General features: G+C 43.5%; 1 protein-coding gene across 3 annotated transcripts in view; it reads right to left on the bottom strand.

Annotated features, from left to right (window-relative positions):
* The window catches only part of EPS15 (epidermal growth factor receptor pathway substrate 15), a 269,067-nt gene that overhangs the window by 193,826 nt on the left and 53,149 nt on the right, over positions 1–22,092 (bottom strand). For 2 of the 3 annotated variants that reach the window (XM_053693489.1, XM_053693490.1), the window contains exons 4-5: positions 21,196–21,243; positions 10,802–10,897 (exon numbers count right to left, since the gene is read on the bottom strand). In XM_053693489.1, coding sequence (XP_053549464.1) covers positions 10,802–10,897; positions 21,196–21,243 — 144 coding nt within the window. The remainder of the gene's footprint in view (positions 1–10,801; positions 10,898–21,195; positions 21,244–22,092) is intronic. The other variant, XM_053693491.1, reaches the window with a different exon arrangement.

Genomic DNA, 22,092 nt, shown 5'->3' with positions numbered 1-22,092 from the left:
GGACAGACATACAACAGCAATAAGCCACAAAGCAGCAGAGAGCAGCTGCAGGACACTCTACTGGCCAAACACTATACATACTGTAAATAGTAACAGAAGGATCTCATCATCAGCTCTAGACTATAAGCCAGACAGCATTGTGTGACTGTAAACCTCACTGTGCGATATTCCCCTGTATAATGCTGTATACAACCTGATGATTTATAGATAAAAATATAATTTATGCTTACCTGATAAATTCATTTCTCCTGAAGTGTAGTCAGTCCACGGGTCATCCATTACTTATGGGATTATATCTCCTCCCTAACAGGAAGTGCAAGAGGATCACCCAAGCAGAGCTGCTATATAGCTCCTCCCCTCTACGTCATATCCAGTCATTCGACCGAAACCATACGAGAAAGGAGAAACTATAGGGTGCAGTGGTGACTGGAGTTTAATTAAAATTTAGACCTGCCGTAAAAAACAGGGCGGGCCGTGGACTGACTACACTACAGGAGAAATGAATTTATCAGGTAAGCATAAATTATATTTTCTCCTGTTAAGTGTAGTCAGTCCACGGGTCATCCATTACTTATGGGATACCAATACCAAAGCTAAAAGTACACGGATGACGGGAGGGACAGGCAGGATCTTTACACAGAAGGAACCACTGCCTGTAGAACCTTTCTCCCAAAAATAGCCTCCGAAGAAGCAAAAGTGTCAAATTTGTAAAATTTTGAAAAAGTGTGAAGTGAAGACCAAGTTGCAGCCTTGCAAATCTGTTCAACAGAGGCCTCATTCTTAAAGGCCCAAGTGGAAGCCACAGCTCTAGTAGAATGAGCCGTAATCCTTTCAGGAGGCTGCTGTCCGGCAGTCTCATAGGCTAAACGTATTATGCTACGAAGCCAAAAAGAGAGAGAGGTAGCCGAAGCTTTTTGACCTCTCCTCTGTCCAGAATAAATGACAAACAGGGAAGAAGTTTGACGAAAATCTTTAGTTGCCTGCAAATAAAATTTCAGGGCACGGACGACGTCCAGATTGTGCAGAAGTCGTTCCTTCTTTGAAGAAGGGTTAGGGCACAATGATGGAACAACAATCTCTTGATTGATATTCTTGTTAGTGACTACCTTAGGTAAGAACCCAGGTTTAGTACGCAGAACTACCTTGTTTGAATGAAAAATCAGATAAGGAGAATCACAATGTAAGGCCGATAACTCAGAGACTCTTCGAGCCGAGGAAATAGCCATTAAAAACAGAACTTTCCAAGATAACAGCTTGATATCAATGGAATGAAGGGGTTCAAACGGAACACCTTACAGAACGTTAAGAACTAAGTTTAAGCTCCACGGCGGAGCAACAGTCTTAAACACAGGCTTAATCCTAGCCAAAGCCTGACAAAAAGCCTGAACGTCTGGAACTTCTGCCAGACGTTTGTGTAAAAGGATAGACAGAGCTGAGATCTGTCCCTTTAACGAACTAGCAGATAAACCCTTTTCTAAACCTTCTTGTAGAAAAGACAATATCCTAGGAATCCTAACCTTACTCCATGAGTAACTCTTGGATTCGCACCAATATAAGTATTTACGCCATATTTTATGGTAAATTTTCCTGGTAACAGGTTTCCTAGCCTGTATTAAGGTATCAATCACTGACTCCGAGAATCCCCGCTTTGATAGAATCAAGCGTTCAATCTCCATGCAGTCAGCCTCAGAGAAATTAGATTTGGATGTTTGAAAGGACCCTGAATCAGAAGGTCCTGTCTCAGAGGCAGAGACCATGGTGGACAGGACGACATGTCCACTAGATCTGCATACCAGGTCCTGCGTGGCCACGCAGGCGCTATTAGAATCATCAATGCTCTCTCCTGTTTGATCCTGGCAATCAATCGAGGAAGCATCGGGAAGGGTGGAAACACATAAGCCATGTTGAAGACCCAAGGTGCTGTCAGAGCATTTATCAGTACCGCTCCCGGGTCCCTGGACCTGGATCCGTAACAAGGAAGCTTGGCGTTCTGGCGAGACGCCATGAGATCCAGATCTGGTTTGCCCCAATGATGAAGCAGTTGGGCAAACACCTCCAGATGAAGTTCCCACTCCCCCGGATGAAAGGTCTGGCGACTTAGAAAATCCGCCTCCCAGTTCTCCACGCCTGGGATGTGGATCGCTGACAGGTGGCAAGAGTGAGACTCTGCCCAGCGAATTATCTTTGAGACTTCCATCATCGCTAGGGAACTCCTTGTTCCTCCTTGATGGTTGATGTAAGCCACAGTCGTGATGTTGTCCGACTGAAACCTGATGAACCTCAGAGTTGCTAACTGAGGCCAAGCCAGAAGAGCATTGAAAATTGCTCTTAATTCCAGAATGTTTATTGGAAGGAGTCTCTCCTCCTGAGTCCATGATCCCTGAGCCTTCAGGGAATTCCAGACTGCGCCCCAACCTAGAAGGCTGGCGTCTGTTGTTACAATCGTCCAATCTGGCCTGCGGAAGGGCATCCCCTTGGACAGATGTGGCCGAGAAAGCCACCATAGAAGAGAATCTCTGGTCTCTTGATCCAGATTTAGCAGAGGGGACAAATCTGAGTAATCCCCATTCCACTGACTTAGCATGCACAATTGCAGCGGTCTGAGATGCAGGCGCGCAAAAGGTACTATGTCCATTGCCGCTACCATTAAGCCGATTACCTCCATGCACTGAGCCACTGATGGGTGTTGAATGGAATGAAGGACACGGCAAGCATTTAGAAGTTTTGATAACCTGTCCTCCGTCAGGTAAATTTTCATTTCTACAGAATCTATAAGAGTCCCCAAGAAGGGAACTCTTGTGAGTGGCAATAGAGAACTCTTTTCTACGTTCACCTTCCACCCATGCGACCTTAGAAATGCCAGAACTAACTCTGTATGAGACTTGGCAGTTTGGAAACTTGACGCTTGTATCAGAATGTCGTCTAGGTACGGAGCTACCGCTATGCCTCGCGGTCTTAGTACCGCCAGAAGAGAGCCCAGAACCTTTGTAAAGATTCTTGGAGCCGTAGCTAACCCGAAGGGAAGAGCTACAAACTGGTAATACCTGTTTAGGAAGGCAAATCTTAGATACCGGTAATGATCCTTGTGAATCGGTATGTGAAGGTAGGCATCCTTTAAATCCACTGTGGTCATGTACTGACCCTCTTGGATCATGGGTAAGATGGTTCGAATAGTTTCCATTTTGAACGATGGAACTCTTAGGAATTTGTTTAGGATCTTTAAGTCCAAGATTGGTCTGAAGGTTCCCTCTTTTTTGGGAACCACAGATTTGAATAGAACCCTTGTCCGTGTTCCGACCGCGGAACTGGGTGGATCACTCCCAATAGTAAGAGGTCTTGTACACAGCGTAGAAACGCCTCTTTCTTTATCTGGTTTGCTGATAATCTTGAAAGATGAAATCTCCCTTGTGGAGGAGAAGCTTTGAAGTCCAGAAGATATCCCTGAGATATGATCTCCAACGCCCAGGGATCCTGGACATCTCTTGCCCAAGCCTGGGCGAAGAGAGAAAGTCTGCCCCCCACTAGATCCGTTTCCGGATCGGGGGCCCTCACTTCATGCTGTCTTAGGGGCAGCAGCAGGTTTTCTGGCCTGCATGCCCTTGTTCCAGGACTGGTTAGGTTTCCAGCCCTGTCTGTAGCGAGCAACAGTTCCTTCCTGTCTTGGAGCGGAGGAAGTTGATGCTGCTCCTGCCTTGAAGTTACGAAAGGCACGAAAAAAAGACTGTTTAGCCCTTGGTTTGGCCCTGTCTTGAGGCAGGGTATGGCCCTTACCTCCAATAATGTCAGCGATAATTTCTTTCAAACCGGGCCCGAATAATGTCTGCCCTTTGAAAGGAATATTAAGCAATTTAGATTTAGAAGTCACATCAGCTGACCAGGATTTAAGCCACAGCGCTCTACGCGCTTGAATGGCGAATCCGGAGTTCTTAGCCGTAAGTTTGGTTAAGTGTACTACGGCATCAGAAATAAATGAATTAGCTAGCTCAAGGGCTTTAAGCTTGTTTATAATCTCATCCAATGGAGCTGTGTCAAGGGTCTCTTCCAGAGACTCAAACCAGAATGCCGCCGCAGCAGTGACAGGCGCAATGCATGCAAGGGGTTGTAATATAAAACCTTGTTGAACAAACATTTTCTTAAGGTAACCCCCTAACTTTTTATCCATTGGATCTGAAAAAGCACAGCTATCCTCCACCGGGATAGTGGTGCGCTTAGCCAGAGTAGAAACTGCTCCTTCCACCTTAGGGACCGTCTGCCATAAGTCCCGTGTGGTGGCGTCTATTGGAAACATTTTTCTAAATATAGGAGGGGGTGAAAAAGGCACACCGGGTCTATCCCACTCCTTGTTAACAATTTCTGTAAGCCTTTTAGGTATAGGAAAAACGTCAGTACACGCCGGTACCGCAAAGTATTTATCCAGCCTACATACTTTCTCTGGAATTGCAACCGTGTTACAAACCTCCCCTAGTAATACACGGAGTTTCTCAAGCTTAAATTTAAAATTTGAAATGTCTGAATCCAGTTTACTTGGATCAGATCCGTCACCCACAGAATGAAGCTCTCCGTCCTCATGTTCTGCAAATTGTGACGCAGTATCAGACATGGCTCTATTATTATCAGCGCACTCTGTTCTTATTCCAGAGTGATCTTGTTTACCTCTAAATTCTGGCAGTTTAGATAGTACTTCAGTCATAACATTAGCCATGTCTTGCAAAGTGATTTGTATGGGCCGCCCTGATGTACTTGGCGCCACAATATCACGCACCTCCTGAGCGGGAGGCGAAGGTACTGACACGTGAGGAGAGTTAGTCGGCATAACTTCCCCCTCGTTGTCTGGTGATATATTTTTCACATATAAAGTTTGACTTTTATTCAAAGTAACATCTATACATTGAGTGCACAAATTTCTATTGGGCTCCACATTGGCCTTTAAACATATTGAACAAACAGCTTCATCTGTGTCAGACATGTTTAAACAGACTAGCAATAACACTAGCAAGCTTGGAAAAAAACTTTTAAATAAATTTACAAGCTATATAAACAACGCTACTGCGCCTTTAAGAAACATAAAAATGTGACAAAGTTGAATTAACGATGAACCAAATATGTTAAAACAACCAAATTTTAACAGAAAATGTGTAAAGTTAGCAGAGAATTGCACCCACAAGCAAAAGGATGATTAACCCCTTAATACCCAAAACGGATAACAGTTGAAATAATAAACGTTTTTTATCACAGTCAAACACACTGTCACAGATCTGCTGTGACTGATTACCTCCCTCAAAACTAGTTTTGGAGACCCCTGGGCTCTGTAGAGACGTCCTGGATCATGGAGGAAGAAACAGGAAGACTGTGACTAAATTTTTACTGCGCAATAAAGCGCTAAAATAGGCCCCTCCCACTCATATTACAACAGTGGGGAAGCTCAGTAAACTGTTTTTATTCAGAAACAAACGACAGCCATGTGGTAAAAATCATGCCCATAAAGTTTTATCACCAAGTACCTCAGAAAAAACGATTAACATGCCAGTAAACGTTTTTAAAAATGAAGTGTTATTAATAAGCCTGCTGCTAGTCGCTTTCACTGCAGTGCAGGCTCAAATATTACTTTAATATAGACAGTATTTTCTTAGTGAATTCCATTCCCCAGAAATACCTCAGAGTATACATACATACATATCAGCCTGATACCAGTCGCTACTACTGCATTTAAGGCTGCACTTACATTACATCGGTATTAGCAGTATTTTCTCAGTCAATTCCATTCCTTAGAAAATAATATACTGCACATACCTCCTTGCAGGTGGGCCCTGCATGCTATCCCCTGTTCTGAAGTTACCTCACTCCTCAGAATGGCCGAGAACAGCAAGTGGATCTTAGTTACGACCGCTAAGATCATAGACAAACTCAGGCAGATTCTTCTTCTAATGCTGCCTGAGAAGAAACAACACACTCCGGTGCCGTTTAAAATAACAAACTTTTGATTGAAGAAATAAAAAACTAAGTTTAACACACCACAGTCCTCTCACACGTCCTATCTATTAGTTAGGTGCAAGAGAATGACTGGATATGACGTAGAGGGGAGGAGCTATATAGCAGCTCTGCTTGGGTGATCCTCTTGCACTTCCTGTTAGGGAGGAGATATAATCCCATAAGTAATGGATGACCCGTGGACTGACTACACTTAACAGGAGAAATTAATAATATAGAAGCCTGAGATATGTGACACCTGTTACACTAACTCATCTTTTTCTTCCATAATACTCAGCACATTTCAATGAAAACATTTCCAAACTCAGACTGTTTAGAAAAAAACTTAGCACAAACGAGTTATACTAGCAGGTCTATTGCACAGCAGGTTTTGGCATTTGTAGTGACATTTAACAATGCACACACCAATGTCACATATTGCCTATGCTATAGAGGATGAACTCTCTGCACTGTGGGTGACATTACTTCAGGGTTCATTATTAAAGCTTTTATGACAACTTAACATGTTTAATACAATTTCACAGGTACTGATGCACCGCACATGTCTTCTGTGTTTGATAGATAGATAGATAGATAGATAGATAGGCAGGCAGACAGGTGTGTGACGAGACCCACACTAGGCCGAAACGTACATCTGGGGCTTTGCCGTTTCTCTCGTTCAGAGAGGGATTGCCTGGACTGTACTGTTAAGTCAGGATCAGACTGATATGCTAAAGGGAAAGTTCTACTCTGTGAAAGGCACACGTTGAGCAAAAAGAGGCTGCTTCTCGGGTGGTAACTAGCCGTAGAACAGGCTATTATGCTATTGTTCGTTCCCAGGTTGAGCGCTTCTCTCTTTTTATTTGTGTTTAAATAGGTGCCGTAAGTATGATGGAACTTGCCTAACCATGTACAATAAGTTTATCATTCTTCATTAAAATTACTTTTACAGCAGGGGAAGAACATGAAGTCTTAGTGAAAAAGATCCACAATCTGTACATATGAATTAACCATCATAAGGACACCTATCCCCACTGTTAACCACTGTTAGGAGATATGGATGTAGCATTATTTGTCATTGTTAAGCAACAGGCTTAAAATCAATTTGCTCATTTCTAATTTTTAACCACAAAACACCCTGTCTACAAACTGTAAAATGATCAAGTTTTATAAAACGGTCATGTGACCAGAAGTATTTTCACTGATAGTTACGGCACAGCTGATGCAGCAGAGACACTGAATCTGCTTCTGGTTAAATGTACGATGAACACTCAGTATGTGACAGGCATATGTGAAAATACCCAGTGGGTAGTTTTTTAAATGATTGTACATTTGCTGCCTATTAACTTGTAAAACTAATAAAGAGGCTTTTAAAGGGACAGTCAACACCAGAATTGTTGTTGTTTAAAAAGAAAGATAATCCCTTTATTACCCATTCCCCAGTTTTGCATAACCAACACTGTTATAAAAATATATTTTTTACCTCTGTGATTACCTTGTGGTTAAACGCACAGTAGAAGTACCACTTGGGACCCAAGGAACCCGCCTCTAATCCAATATGCAGTGCTAGTCGCACGACTCAGATGTGCAACTACTGCTGCTGACTGTCATTTTTTGCCTATTATGGCCCTTTAACCCCTTAATGACCACAGCACTTTTCCATTTTCTGTCCGTTTGGGACCAAGGCTATTTTTACATTTCTGCGGTGTTTGTGTTTAGCTGTAATTTTCCCCTTACTCATTTACTGTACCCACACATATTATATACTGTTTTTCTCGCCATTAAATGGACTTTCAAAATATACCATTATTTTCATCATATCTTATAATTTACTATAAAAAAAATTATAAAATATGAGGAAAAAATGGAAAAAAACACACTTTTTCTAACTTTGACCCCCATAATCTGTTATACATCTACAACCACCAAACAAAAACCATGCTAAATAGTTTCTAAATTTTGTCCTGAGTTTAGAAATACCCAATGTTTACATGTTCTTTGCTTTTTTTGCAAGTTATAGGGCCATAAATACAAGTAGCACTTTGCTATTTCCAAACCACTTTTTTTCAAAATTAGCGCTAGTTACATTAGAACACTGATATCTTTCAGGAATCCCTGAATATCCATTGACATGTATATATTTTTTTTTAGAAGACATCCCAAAGTATTGATCTAGGCCCATTTTGGTATATTTCATGCCACCATTTCACCGCCAAATGCGATCAAATAAAAAAAATTGTTCACTTTTTCACAATTTTTTTCACAAACTTTAGGTTTCTCACTGAAATTATTTACAAAAAACGTATGCAATTATAGCATACATGGTTGTAAATGCTTCTCTGGGATCCCCTTTGTTCATAAATAGCAGACATATATGGCTTTGGCTTTGCTTTTTGGTAATTAGAAGGCTGCTAAATGCCACTGCGCACAATACGTGTATTATGCCCAGCAGTGAAGGGGTTAATTAAGGAGCATGTAGGGAGCTTCTAGGGTTAATTTTAGCTTCAGTGTAGTGTAGTAGACAACCCCAAGTATTGATCTAGGCCCATTTTGGTATATTTCATGCCACCATTTCACCGCCAAATGCAATCAAATTAAAAAAAACGCTAAATTTTTCACAATGAAATTATTTACAAACAGCAGGTGCAATTATGGCACAAATAGTTGTAAATGCTTCTCTGGGATCCCCTTTGTTCAGAAATAGCAGACATATATGACTTTGGCGTTGCTTTTTGGTAATTAGAAGGCCGCTAAGTGCTGCTGCGCATCACACATGTATTATGGCTAGCAGTCAAGGGGTTAATTAGGTAGTTTGTAGGGAGCTTGCAGGGTTAATTTTAGCTTTAGTGTAGAGATCAGCCTCCCACCTGACACATCAGACCCCCTGATATCTCCCAAACAGCTCCCTTCCCTCCCCCACCCCACAATTGTCCCGCCATCTTAAGTACTGGCAGAAAGTCTGCCAGTACTAAAATAAAAGTTTTTTTTTTTTTTTTTTTAAAAATACATCTTTAGCATATTTACATATGCTACTTTGTAAGATCCCCCCCTTAGCCCCCAACCTCCCTGATCCCCCCCCAAAACAGCTCTCTAACCCCCCCCCCCTGCCTTATTGGGGGCCATCTTGGGTACTGGCAGCTGTCTGCCAGTACCCAGTTAACAATATTTTTTTCTCTTTTTTTTTTTACATTTTTCTGTAGTGTAGCTTCCCCACGACCAACCCCTAACCCCACCCCCTCCCAGATCCCTTAGATTACTTTTTGGGGGCATTTATTCCCCCTCTTCCTCCCACTTATTGGATTATTTCTGTAGTGTAAGCGGTTCCCACCCGCTCCCTCCCGTGCACGCGCCCGCCCGCCGATCCCCCGTGTCTGTGCGCGCCCCTGACTCTCCCGCCCCCCTCTGTGTCTCTGAAGCCATCGATGGCCGCCCACCCGCCTCCCACTGCAGCTCCCACCCACCAACGATTGCGGCCATCGATGTCCGGTGTAGAGAGGGCCACAGAGTGGCTCTCTCTGCACCGGAGGGGTACAAATTGTTATTGCAGGATGCCTCGATATTGAGGCATCCTGCAATAACCGGAAAGCAGCTGGAAGCGATGAGGATCGCTTCCAGCTGCTTTCCAAACCGAGGACGTACGCCATACGTCCTCAGGCGTTAACTGCATTTTTTCTGAGGACGTATGGCGTACGTCCTCGGTCATTAAGGGGTTAATTATTTATGGAGAATTCAACTTTGAGTTTAATTTTATATTTTTATGGAAATGTAACAGCTTCACAATATAAAATGGTTATTTTTCCTGCTTTTGCTGTAACATGCTAAAAAAATATTACTTGTTCTACACTACTTACAAAGAAAAAAAGTCAGATTCCTGACCCATCTTCATATACACACTGATTGCTTAGAGGCACAAACTCATTTACACCTAGGAATCTATTAAGCACTGGATGCTGCTTCTGAGCCCCATCGTTTCAGGTCCGCTTGAAACAGAAGTTAAAAAGCAGCGGTTGTAAGATCGCTGCTCCTTAACTTGTCCGCCACCTTTTGGGTACGATCGGGATGATTGAGGACCCCTGTTAGCGGCTGACTGGCCGCCAGTGAGCAGGGGGCAGCATTGCACAAGCATTTCACCAGAAATGCTTGTGTGATGTTAAATGCCAACCGCGTAAGCGAATCATGTCCGCTCAACTGTTGTTAAATCTAACCTAGTGTTAATTGGTCACAATCAAGTGAGATAAGATATGCAGCTGGGTTTAGGCAATTAGCAGCATTTTACAACTTTTGTAAGTTTTAAAAAATTTAAATTTTAAAGTTTTTAAAAAAGTTAAAATTAACTTTTTAGCCCCTCTAGACCAGTGTTTTTCAATCAGTGTGCCGGGGCACACTAGTGTGCCGTGAGAGATCCTCAGGTGTGCCACGGCAGACTGACAACAGTGTGACATATTTTTTAAACTTTGCTTGTTTTTTACTCCCAGTGCAGGGGTAGTTTGTAGGAGGCATGGCATAACAGCACAATACATACAGTATGTGTGTGTTTGTGTGTATGTATATATATATATATATATATATATATATGCTGTATTAGGCTACAATGTGTGATTTTTTAAAAATTTTGGGATGGTGGTGTGCCACAGGATTTTTTTAATGTAAAAAAGTGTGCCACGGCAAAAAAAAAGGTTAAAAATCACTGCTCTAGACTATAGCACAAGCACATTTTAAACAGAAAAATTAATAATCAATGTATATCGCAATTTTGTTTAAATAAAATAAACAGATGTTCAGAAACAATTACTACAAGATTACCCAGTAACACAAACAAGCAATGTGTTCTTACAAATCTGGGCGGAGGGACAACAGCACTAAGGCTGCTGGCAGTGACATCCATCCCATTTTGTGCACAGGCCACAAGCCGCAGCGCAACGAAGAACTCCTGCAAAAAAAATAGTATAGTTATATTACATAGCCAAAAAAAAGCAAGATAACCAATTCCACATGTAGCACAGCATGTCTCTCTGTGAACTGTACAGCCTCAGCAAACTACACAGAGCTGTACAGCCTCCGCAAACTACTGACCGTTATGTTGCATTAAACACAGAGCTGTACAGCCTCAGCAAACTGCACAGAGCTGCACAGCCTCCGCAAACTACACAGAGCTGTACAGCCTCCGCAAACTACTGACCGTTATGTTGCATTAAACACAGACCTGTACAGCCTCAGCAAACTACTGACCGCTAAATCCCATTAAACACAGAGCTGTACAGCTTCAGCAAACTACACAGAGCTGTACAGCCTCAGCAAACTACACAGAGCTGTACAGCCTCAGCAAACCACTGACTGCTATATCCTATTAAACACAGAGCTGTACAGCCTCAGCAAACTACTGACCGCTATATCCCATTACACACAGACCTGTACAGTCTTAGGAAACTACTGGCTGTTATATCCCATTAAACAAAGAGCTGTACAGCCTCAGCAAACTACTGACCGCTATATCCCATTACACACAGAGCTGTACAGCCTCAGCAAACTACTGACCGCTATATCCCATTACACACAGACCTGTACAGTCTCAGGAAACTACTGGCTGTTATATCCCATTAAACAAAGAGCTGTACAGCCTCAGCCAACTACTGACCGCTATATCCCATTACACACAGAGCTGTACAGCCTAAACAAACTACTGACCGCTATAACATAAATTATGCTTACCTGATAATTTCATTTTCTTCCATGGGAAAGAGTCCACAGCCGCATTTATTACTTGTGTGAAATAAGAACCTGGCCACCAGGAGGAGGCAAAGACACACCAGGCAAAGCTTAAATACTCCTCCCACTTCCAGTGGAAGAAATATCAAGGTGAAAGGGTGCCAGAAGACTATACACGAAAAAACGCTTCAAAAAACATGCGGGGGCTGTGGACTCTTTCCCACGGAAGAAAATGAAATTATCAGGTAAGCATAATTTATGTTTTTTCTTCCTGATGGGAAAGAGTCCACAGCCGCATTCATTACTTGTGGGAAAATTATACCCAAGCCAAAGAGGACACTGAATGCCAAGAACAGGAGGGTAAGAGGAGGCATAAATCTGAGGGCACCAGGGCTGAACCACATCCCCCCCAAAAAAAGTCCAGCTTCATCCAAAAGCAGGGAGCAAAAACATGAGAAAAAATGGCCCCAAGGACACAAATGACAGTCCCAAGCCTTGGTAAAAACCACATTCAACACCACTGAGCCAACAGGACTCGAAGCGCACTATCGCCCAAAGGCAGATCCCATACACACGCCCCCATAAGAGAACCCTGACCAACAACTCCCCAAAGGAAGAAGCAAGGTAGAGGGATAGCAAACCAGAACCCTGTCATCCAAAAGACAGATCAAACTAGCTTGGGAGACTCCAGAAAGCCTCACTAGCCAAACGTGACCAAGTTGGAGACCGAAAGAGAACAAAAAGTATCTTGAGAAACAGAAAACCGCACAAACCACTGAGTAGCACGCCATAGTGCAGGCACAGATAAAGGGGAAAAAAACCCTTGTCCATCTCCCCAGCTGGAGGGAACCAAGGAGTTCACCTCAAACCAAGGCGCCTCCCTATGAGAACCCCGCAACTCGGGAGAAAAGAAACCAGCAAAAACAAGGTTCCTAGACAAAACACCCCTCCTTAGAGGGTAAAGTCAGAGAATCCAAACCCCCCCTGAGCACCTCAACAAGGACCCACTGCATCCAAAAGAAACAAAGGCAGCTGAAAAGTCAAAAGATAACCAGAACCACAGCTTAGGACCCTGAGATAACCCGGGACGTCCTCAACTACCACAAGACCGCCGCAACGAGGACCGGCCAACCTGTCAACGACAGGGAAAAATCCAGGGATAGAGTCCTCCAGAACCAGAACCAGATGAACACCGAACCCAGGAGCCCATTCCCAAGGGTATCTCCATCCCTGAATCAGGGACAAATAGAAACACACCCTCAGAGAGACATAAGTCCCCCAAGGGAAGACGGATGACAAGGGAAACCTTGCCCCCCGGACACAAAACTCGACACAGGAGTAAAAAACGAACCCAAAACGAGCTAGCCCCCAAAGGAACAGAGACTACCCGAGATAGCAATCTCGGGACCCCACAACAGATAATGTTGTGGAAGATATGAGGGCAAAGTGACCCTTACCAAGGCACTACACAGGAAAACTGCTGCAAGGTCAGAGCACCAGAACAACGGACCCCAAAGGGAGTCCAGAACACATTCCCTCACAGAAAACAAAGGCCCCGAGCAGCCAAAAGAAGGGAACCAGGCTCTCTAAAGAGAGAGAAAAAGAAGAACCCCTTCCAGTCACAAGCTATACCAAAACCACCCGGAACCCCAGCCCTATCCCAGATCCACAAATAGACCTGAAGAAGAGGACCCCGACCAAAATTTCGGTCAGACACACCTCACCCATGGAAGGAACCCAAAAAAATGGGAACTCTATAAAGACCCTAAGAAAAGGACAGCAAAAAAATGCAGAACCGATCTCAAGGCAATAGAACCCACGACACAGAGTAAACTCTGCGACATTCAGAAACTAGGGTCCCACGTCAGCGCCCGACCCTAAGAGGGCGGATAAAATTTGGGGAAAAAACAGAACCGAAACAAGGCGACTCCAATAAATCCGGGTTCCAGCTAGAAGAGACCTCCAGCAGTGAATAAGGTGAACCAAGGACCCCGCGTGGCAAGACACAGGCTAGCCATAGCACCGCTGCCAGATCACAGAGAATGCAGGCATGATCCCGTTATGTCTCGCATACCAATCAAGCGCTCCACCTCTAATACACAAAGAGGATCCATTAAAGCGGAACGAAACGAGGTCCATAGACCTTAGGATTCTAAACCACCCAAAGAGTAGCAAGAAGACCAAGGCCCAAAAAAACGCCCTAGCGGAGAAGTTTCCGCCCCCCAAAAGGAGAGCCAGAAGCTACGAGGCGGAAACCACCGACCAAGCACCGGGAATAGAGTGGCACGCCCAATCTCTCCCAGTATGCGGACCCGAAGGTCCGGATGTAGAAGTATAGTGTAGTTTGTGAAAACAAACAATATAACAATTAAAAAAAACACTCAAGGCCCCGCCGGACCCGCCAGGCGCAACATGCGTCACCGACAATTCTACAAAGTGCACACAAACCCCACACCCAACAGTCCGCGAACAACTTCCAAGGAGGTAATAAAAGCAAGTCCATCCCAGAAATTCCCAAAGGAATAATCAAATAAAATAAATGAAAAAATATCCTAACCGGATGAAAGAAAAAAAGGCAGCCAGAAGGCATCCGCCAAAGAAGCAGAAAGTCCTTGTTGCCCCACGGTCAGGAATGCGGAAGCGTAAAAACCCAGCGTAACAACGCCCGGTCATAAGGTGAACCGCAAAGTCCAAAAAAGCACGCCAGAAAAATGCGGCAACTAAACCCCACTTAATCCTTCAAGCAATTCCTGTCTCAGCCCCAGAGCCAATACCCATTACACAAACCAGGGAGATCATATAAGAAACATGATTAAGGAACCCCACCCTGTTCACAAAACCCCCCCTAAGGAAGGAATTATCCCATGATTCCCAGATCCGTACAGAGGAGGCTCACTGAGACTTATACCTATCTGTCACATAACAACATAACATTCATATTGATAAAAATGAAACAATCTTACCGGAATCTACACCGTGGAACAGGAACACAGCCCTTCAAGTGTGAGGGATAGTAGCGTCGCCTCCGTCATGGACTTGAGAGAAGACAGCAGGTAGCGAAGCGAAGGATCGGCAACGCCCTCACTGAGAGACTAGCAGGACTACTTAAAACTCCTGTCCCATTGCAAAGAGTACTACCCTCCCTGAGAGACACACTTTATGTAAAAAATAATAAAAGTACTTTCTTTAAAACATAAAACTTCTGACACTTCTCTACCAACCTCCTGGGACGAAAGGCAAAGAATGACTGGGGGATAGGGGAAGTGGGAGGAGTATTTAAGCCTTTGGCTGGTGTGTCTTTGCCTCCTCCTGGTGGCCAGGTTCTTATTTCCAACAAGTAATGAAGCTGTGGACTCTTTCCCATTAGGAAGAAAAACATAATTTATGCTTACCTGATAAATTTATTTCTCTTGTAGTGTGTTCAGTCCATGGGTCATCCATTACTTATGGGATATATTCTCCTTCCCAACAGGAAGTTGCAAGAGGATCACCCAAGCAGAGCTGCTATATAGCTCCTCCCCTCACATGTCATATAGAGTCATTCGACCGAAACAAGACGAGAAAGGAGAAACTATAGGGTGCAGTGGTGACTGGAGTTTTAATTAAAATTTAGAACTGCCTCAAAAAAAGACAGGGCGGGCCGTGGACTGAACACACTACAAGAGAAATAAATTTATCAGGTAAGCATAAATTATGTTTTCTCTTGTTAAGTGTGTTCAGTCCACGGGTCATCCATTACTTATGGGATACCAATACCAAAGCTAAAGTACACGGATGATGGGAGGGACAAGGCAGGAACTTTAAACAGAAGGAACCACTGCCTGTAGAACCTTTCTCCCAAAAACAGCCTCCGAAGAAGCAAAAGTGTCAAATTTGTAAAATTTTGAAAAGGTATGAAGTGAAGACCAAGTTGCAGCCTTGCAAATCTGTTCAACAGAGGCCTCATTCTTAAAGGCCCAAGTGGAAGCCATAGCTCTAGTGGAATGAGCTGTAATTCTTTCAGGGGGCTGCTGTCCAGCAGTCTCATAGGCTAAACGTATTATACTACAAAGCCAAAAAGAGAGAGAGGTGGCCGAAGCCTTTTGACCTCTCCTCTGTCCAGAATAAACGACAAACAGAGAAGAAGTTTGCCGAAAATCCTTAGTTGCCTGTAAGTAGAACTTCAGGGCACGGACTACGTCCAGATTATGCAAAAGACGTTCCTTCTTTGAAGAATTGTTAGGACATAATGATGGAACAACAATCTCCTGCCATCAAAAACAGAACTTTCCAAGATAAAAGCTTAATATCAATGGAATGAAGGGGTTCAAACGGAACACCCTGAAGAACTTTAAGAACCAAGTTTAAGCTCCACGGGGGAGCAACAGTTTTAAACACAGGCTTAATCCTAGCCAAAGCCTGACAAAAAGCCTGGACGTCTGGATTCTCTGCCAGACGTTTGTGAAAAAGAATAGACAGAGCAGAAATCTGTCCCTTTAACGAACTAGCGGATAAACCCTTTTCTAAACCCTCTTGTAGAAAAGACAATATCCTAGGAATCCTAACCTTACTCCATGAGTAACTCTTGGATTCACACCAATGTAAATATTTACGCCATATCTTATGGTAAATTTTTCTGGTAATCGGTTCCCGAGCCTGTATCAATGTATCAATAACCGACTCCGAGAAGCCACGCTTTGATAGAATCAAGCGTTCAATCTCCATGCAGTCAGCCTCAGAGAAATTAGGCTTGGATGGTTGAAAGGACCCTGAAGTAGAAGGTCCTGCCTCAGAGGCAGAGACCATGGTGGACAGGACGACATGTCCACTAGGTCTGCATACCAGATCCTGCGTGGCCACGCAGGCGCTATCAGAATCACTGATGCTCTCTCCTGTTTGATCCTGGCAATCAGACGAGGCAGCAACGGAAACGGTGGGAACACATAAGCCATGTTGAAAACCCAAGGGGCTGCTAGTGCATCTACCAGCACCGCTCCCGGGTCCCTGGACCTGGATCCGTAACAAGGAAGCTTGGCGTTCTGGCGAGAAGCCATGAGATCCAGTTCCGGTTCGCCCCAACGAAGAATCAGTTGAGCAAATACCTCCGGGTGAAGTTCCCACTCCCCCGGGTGAAAGGTCTGGTGGCTTAGAAAGTCCGCCTCCCAGTTCTCCACGCCTGGGATGTAGATCGCTGACAGATGGCAAGAGTGAGACTCTGCCCAGCGAATTATCTTTGAGACTTCTAACATCGCTAGGGAACTCCTGGTTCCCCCTTGATGATTGATGTAAGCCACAGTCGTGATGTTGTCCGACTGAAATCTGATGAACCTTAGTGTTGCTAACTGAGACCAAGCTAGAAGAGCATTGAATATCGCTCTTAATTCCAGAATGTTTATTGGAAGGAGTTTCTCCTCCTGAGTCCATGATCCCTGAGCCTTCAGGGAATTCCAGACTGCGCCCCAGCCTAGAAGGCTGGCATCTGTTGTTACAATCGTCCAATCTGGTCTGCGAAAAGTCATTCCCTTGGACAGATGAATCCGAGACAACCACCAGAGAAGAGAATCTCTGGTCTTCTGGTCCAGATTTAGTAAAGGGGACAGATCTGAGTAATCCCCATTCCACTGACTCAGCATGCATAATTGCAGCGGTCTGAGATGCAGGCGCGCAAATGGCACTATGTCCATTGCCGCGACCATTAAGCCGATTACTTCCATGCACTGAGCTACTGATGGGCTTGGAATGGAATGAAGGACACGCCAAGCATTTAGGATTTTTGATAACCTGGACTCCGTCAGGTAAATCTTCATCTCTACAGAATCTATAAGAGTCCCTAGAAAGGGAACCCTTGTGAGTGGTAACAGAGAACTCTTTTCCATGTTCACTTTCCACCCATGCGACCTCAGAAATGCTAGAACTATCTCTGTATGAGACTTTGCATTTTGAAAACTTGACGCTTGTATCAGAATGTTGTCTAAGTACGGAGCCACCGCTATGCCTCGCGGTCTTAATACCGCCAGAAGCGAGCCCAGAACCTTTGTAAAAATTCTCGGGGCCGTAGCTAACCCGAAGGGAAGAGCTACAAACTGGTAATGCCTGTCTAGAAAGGCAAACCTTAGGTACCGATAATGATCTCTGTGAATCGGTATGTGAAGGTAGGCATCCTTTAAGTCCACTGTGGTCATATACTGACCCTCTTGGATCATGGGTAGGATGGTTCGAATAGTCTCCATTTTGAATGATGGAACTCTTAGGAATTTGTTTAAGATTTTTAGGTCCAAGATTGGTCTGAAGGTTCCCTCTTTCTTGGGAACCACAAACAGATTTGAGTAAAATCCTTGCCCTTGTTCCGTCCGCGGAACTGGGTGGATCACCCCCATTACTAGGAGGTCTTGTACACAGTGAAGAAAAGCCTCTTTCTTTATTTGGTTTGCTGATAACCTTGAAAGATGAAATCTCCCTTGTGGAGGAGAAGCTTTGAAGTCCAGAAGGTATCCCTGAGATATAATCTCCAACGCCCAGGGATCCTGGACATCTCTTGCCCAAGCCTGGGCGAAGAGAGAAAGTCTGCCCCCCACTAGATCCGTTTCCGGATAGGGGGCCCTCTCTTCATGCTGTCTTAGGGGCAGAAGTAGGCTTTCTGGCCTGCTTGCCCTTGTTCCAGGACTGGTTGCTTTTCCAACCCTGTCTGTAACGAGCAGCAGTTCCTTCCTGTTTTGGAGCGGAGGAAGTTGATGCTGCTCCTGCCTTGAAATTACGAAAGGCACAAAAACTAGACTGTTTGGCCTTTGATTTGGCCCTGTCCTGAGGAAGGGTGTGACCCTTACCTCCAGTAATGTCAGCAATAATCTCCTTCAAGCCGGGCCCGAATAAGGTTTGCCCTTTGAAAGGAATATTAAGCAATTTAGATTTAGAAGTTACATCTGCTGACCAGGATTTAAGCCATAGCGCTCTGCGCGCCTGAATGGCGAATCCGGAGTTCTTAGCCGTTAGTTTGGTTAAATGCACAACGGCATCCGAAAAAAATGCATTAGCTAGCTTAAGGGCTTTAAGCTTGTTCAAAGTCTCATCCAATGGTGCTGTGCGAATAGCCTCTTCCAGAGACTCAAACCAGAAAGCTGCTGCAGCAGTGACGGGCGCAATGCATGCAAGGGGCTGTAATATTAAACCTTGTTGAACAAACATTTTCTTAAGGAAACCTTCTAATTTTTTATCCATTGGATCTGAGAAAGCACAACTATCCTCCACCGGAATAGTGGTACGCTTGGCTAAAGTAGAAACTGCTCCCTCCACCTTAGGGACCGTCTGCCATAAGTCTCGTGTGGTGGCGTCTATTGGGAACATTTTTCTATATATCGGAGGAGGGGAAAAAGGCACACCGGGTTTATCCCACTCCTTGTTAATAATCTCTGTAAGCCTTTTAGGTATAGGAAAAACGTCAGTACACACCGGTACCGCATAGTATTTATCCAGCCTACATAATTTCTCTGGGATTGCAACCGTGTCGCAATCATTCAGAGCCGCTAATACCTCCCCTAGTAATACACGGAGGTTCTCAAGCTTAAATTTAAAATTTGATATTTCTGAATCCGGTCTCCCTGGATCAGATCCGTCACCCACAGAATGAAGCTCTCCGTCCTCATGTTCTGCAAATTGTGACGCAGTGTCAGACATGGCCCTCATATCATCAGCGCGCTCTGTCCTTAACCCAGAGCTATCGCGCTTGCCTCTTAACTCAGGCAAATTAGATAATACTTTTTTCATAACATTAGCCATATCTTGTAAAGTGATTTGTAAGTGCCTTGATGTGCTTGGCGCCACAATCTCACGCACCTCCTGAGCGGGAGGCGAAGGTACTGACATGTGAGGAGAGTTAGGCGGCATAACTTCCCCCTCGTTGTCTGGTGATAATTTCTTTACCGGTAAAGACAGACTTTTATTTAAAGTAACATCAATACAATTGGTACACATATTTCTATTGGGCTCCACATTGGCCTTTAAACATAATGAGCAAGCAGATTCATCTGTGTCAGACATGTTTAAACAGACTAGCAATGAAGCTATCAAGCTTGGAAATTTCTTTCAATAAGTTTACAAGCAATATAAAAAACGCTGCAGCGCTTTTAAAAACACAAAAAAACTGTCACAGTTGAAATAACAATGAACTAATACGGTTATAGCAACAATTTTAAACAGCAAATGTATGAAATTAGCAGAGGATTGCACCCATTAGCAAAAGGATGATTAACCCCTCAATACCCAAAACGGATAATCAATTTAAGATACCCAAAACGGATAATCAATTTTCTCACAGTCAAAACACACTGTCACAGGTCTGCTGTGACTGATTACCTCCCTCAAAAATGAATTTTGAAGACCCCTGAGCTCTCTGGAGACGTCCTGGATCAAAGAGGAAGAAGCAGGAAGACTGTGCTAGAATTTTAACTGCGCAACAAGGCGCTAAAAAAAGGTCCCTCCCACTCATATCACAACAGTGGGAGACCTGATATAACGGTGTCTATGCAGAAATATACGTTAGCCATGTGGAAAAAAATCATGCCCAAAAAGATTTATCACCAAAGTACCTCACAAAACGAATAACATGCCAGTAAACGTTTTAAAAAACAACTTTCAAGTGTCATGCAAAGTTATCACTAAGCCTGCTACCAGTCGCTTCTACTGCAGTTAAGGCTCATACATTTATTTCAGTACTAACAGTATTTTAAAGTTAAATTCTAGTCCCTAGAAAATAACTCAAGTGCGCATACATTTATCAGCCTGATACCAGTTGCTACTACTGCATTAAAGGCTGTACTTACGTCATATGGGTAACAGCAGTGTTTTCATAGTCAATTCCATTCCTAGAAAATATTTTACTGCACATACTTCATTTGCGGGGGACCCCGCATGCTATTCCCTTCTCTGAAGATACCCCACTCCTCAGAATGTGCGAGAACAGCCAGTGGATTTTAGTTACGTCTGCTAAGATCATAGAAAAAACGCAGGCAGATTCTTCTTCTAAATACTGCCTGAGAGAACAAACAGCACACTCTGGTGCTATTTTAAAATAATAAACTTTTGATTGAAGAATGTTACTCCTATCTCCTCTCACAACCTCCTTTGTTGAGACTTGCAAGAGAATGACTGGATATGACATGTGAGGGGTGGAGCTATATAGCAGCTCTGCTTGGGTGATCCTCTTGCAACTTCCTGTTGGGAAGGAGAATATATCCCATAAGTAATGGATGACCCGTGGACTGAACACACTTAACAAGAGAAATCCCATTAAACACAGAGCTGTATAGCCTCAGGAAACTACTGACCGTTATGTAGCCTCAGGAAACTACTGACCGTTATGTCCCATTAAACATGAAGTAAATTCCATTTCATAAAAACAAATGGAAAAAGTCACAAAAAATATTAAATCTCTGGAAAGATTAATTATACACCAGATGTTGCTTTAAATCACTGTCAAACGTTGGATCTATCAACTCTCAGTTCGGGCCATGGGACACAGAGAAAGGCCGACATAACACATAACTGTACCTGCTTGTTAAGATATCCTTTGCGATCTGCATCTGCCAAATCCCAAATCTGTAACCAGAGACAGAAAGTTATAGGGTCAGTTCCAGCAAATGAAATATTCAGTAACAAAATCATTCTAAACACAGTTTGTGCTAAATATTTGTGCCCCACAGAAAAAAAATATTTACACTGATCCTATTAAAGAAAACCAAATCATAATCAACTGTAATAGAAGACTCATAAAATGTAAACATTAAATGCACCATTTCATTAGGGCATTTTATTCACAATCAAATGTCTTTCTTTAACTATGCTTTATATTTTCTAAAGGGTTAAACATGTAGTGAAAATTGCAATCCTGGTACACCCCAATTCTGCTAAAGATGATGATAAGGCCAGTGACTGGAGGATATGCCCATGTGCTTGCTCCTGATTGGCTTATCAGCTGTATCCTTGTTCTGGGTGTCACAGGAGCACAACATTGGCTCTGTATTTAACCCTTTAGAAGGAGTCAGTCACTTTAGGGTATGCAAGTATGCTTGGTCCTGATTGGCTCACCAGCTGTATCCTTGTGCAGAGATGCACAGGAGCACAACTTTGGCTATGTATTTAGCACTTTAGAACGAGTTACTGCACATAGTAAAATAAAGGAATTTGTTAACAAATAAAATGCTGTAACAAAACAGATCATGTTATTTTACACCAGACTGCCCCTTTAAACAAGTCAAGTAGTCAGAGGGTTATATTCACTATACTCGGCTGTTAATGCTTCCTGATTCTCAGGGTAGAATCTACTAGAAATACCCTTCCAAACAGGTGTTGTACACTGTAAAACTAGACCAGATAGTTTTGGCTTCTTTTTAAAGGTACATGACACCCAAAAATATTCTTTCATGGTTCAGATAGAACATACACTTT

Source organism: Bombina bombina, chromosome 10 (genome assembly GCF_027579735.1).
Source record: "Bombina bombina isolate aBomBom1 chromosome 10, aBomBom1.pri, whole genome shotgun sequence".
Classification (NCBI taxonomy): Eukaryota; Metazoa; Chordata; class Amphibia; order Anura; family Bombinatoridae; genus Bombina; species Bombina bombina.
The sequence above is the reverse complement of the archived record's forward strand: the minus strand, read 5'-3'. Positions and strand labels throughout refer to the sequence as shown.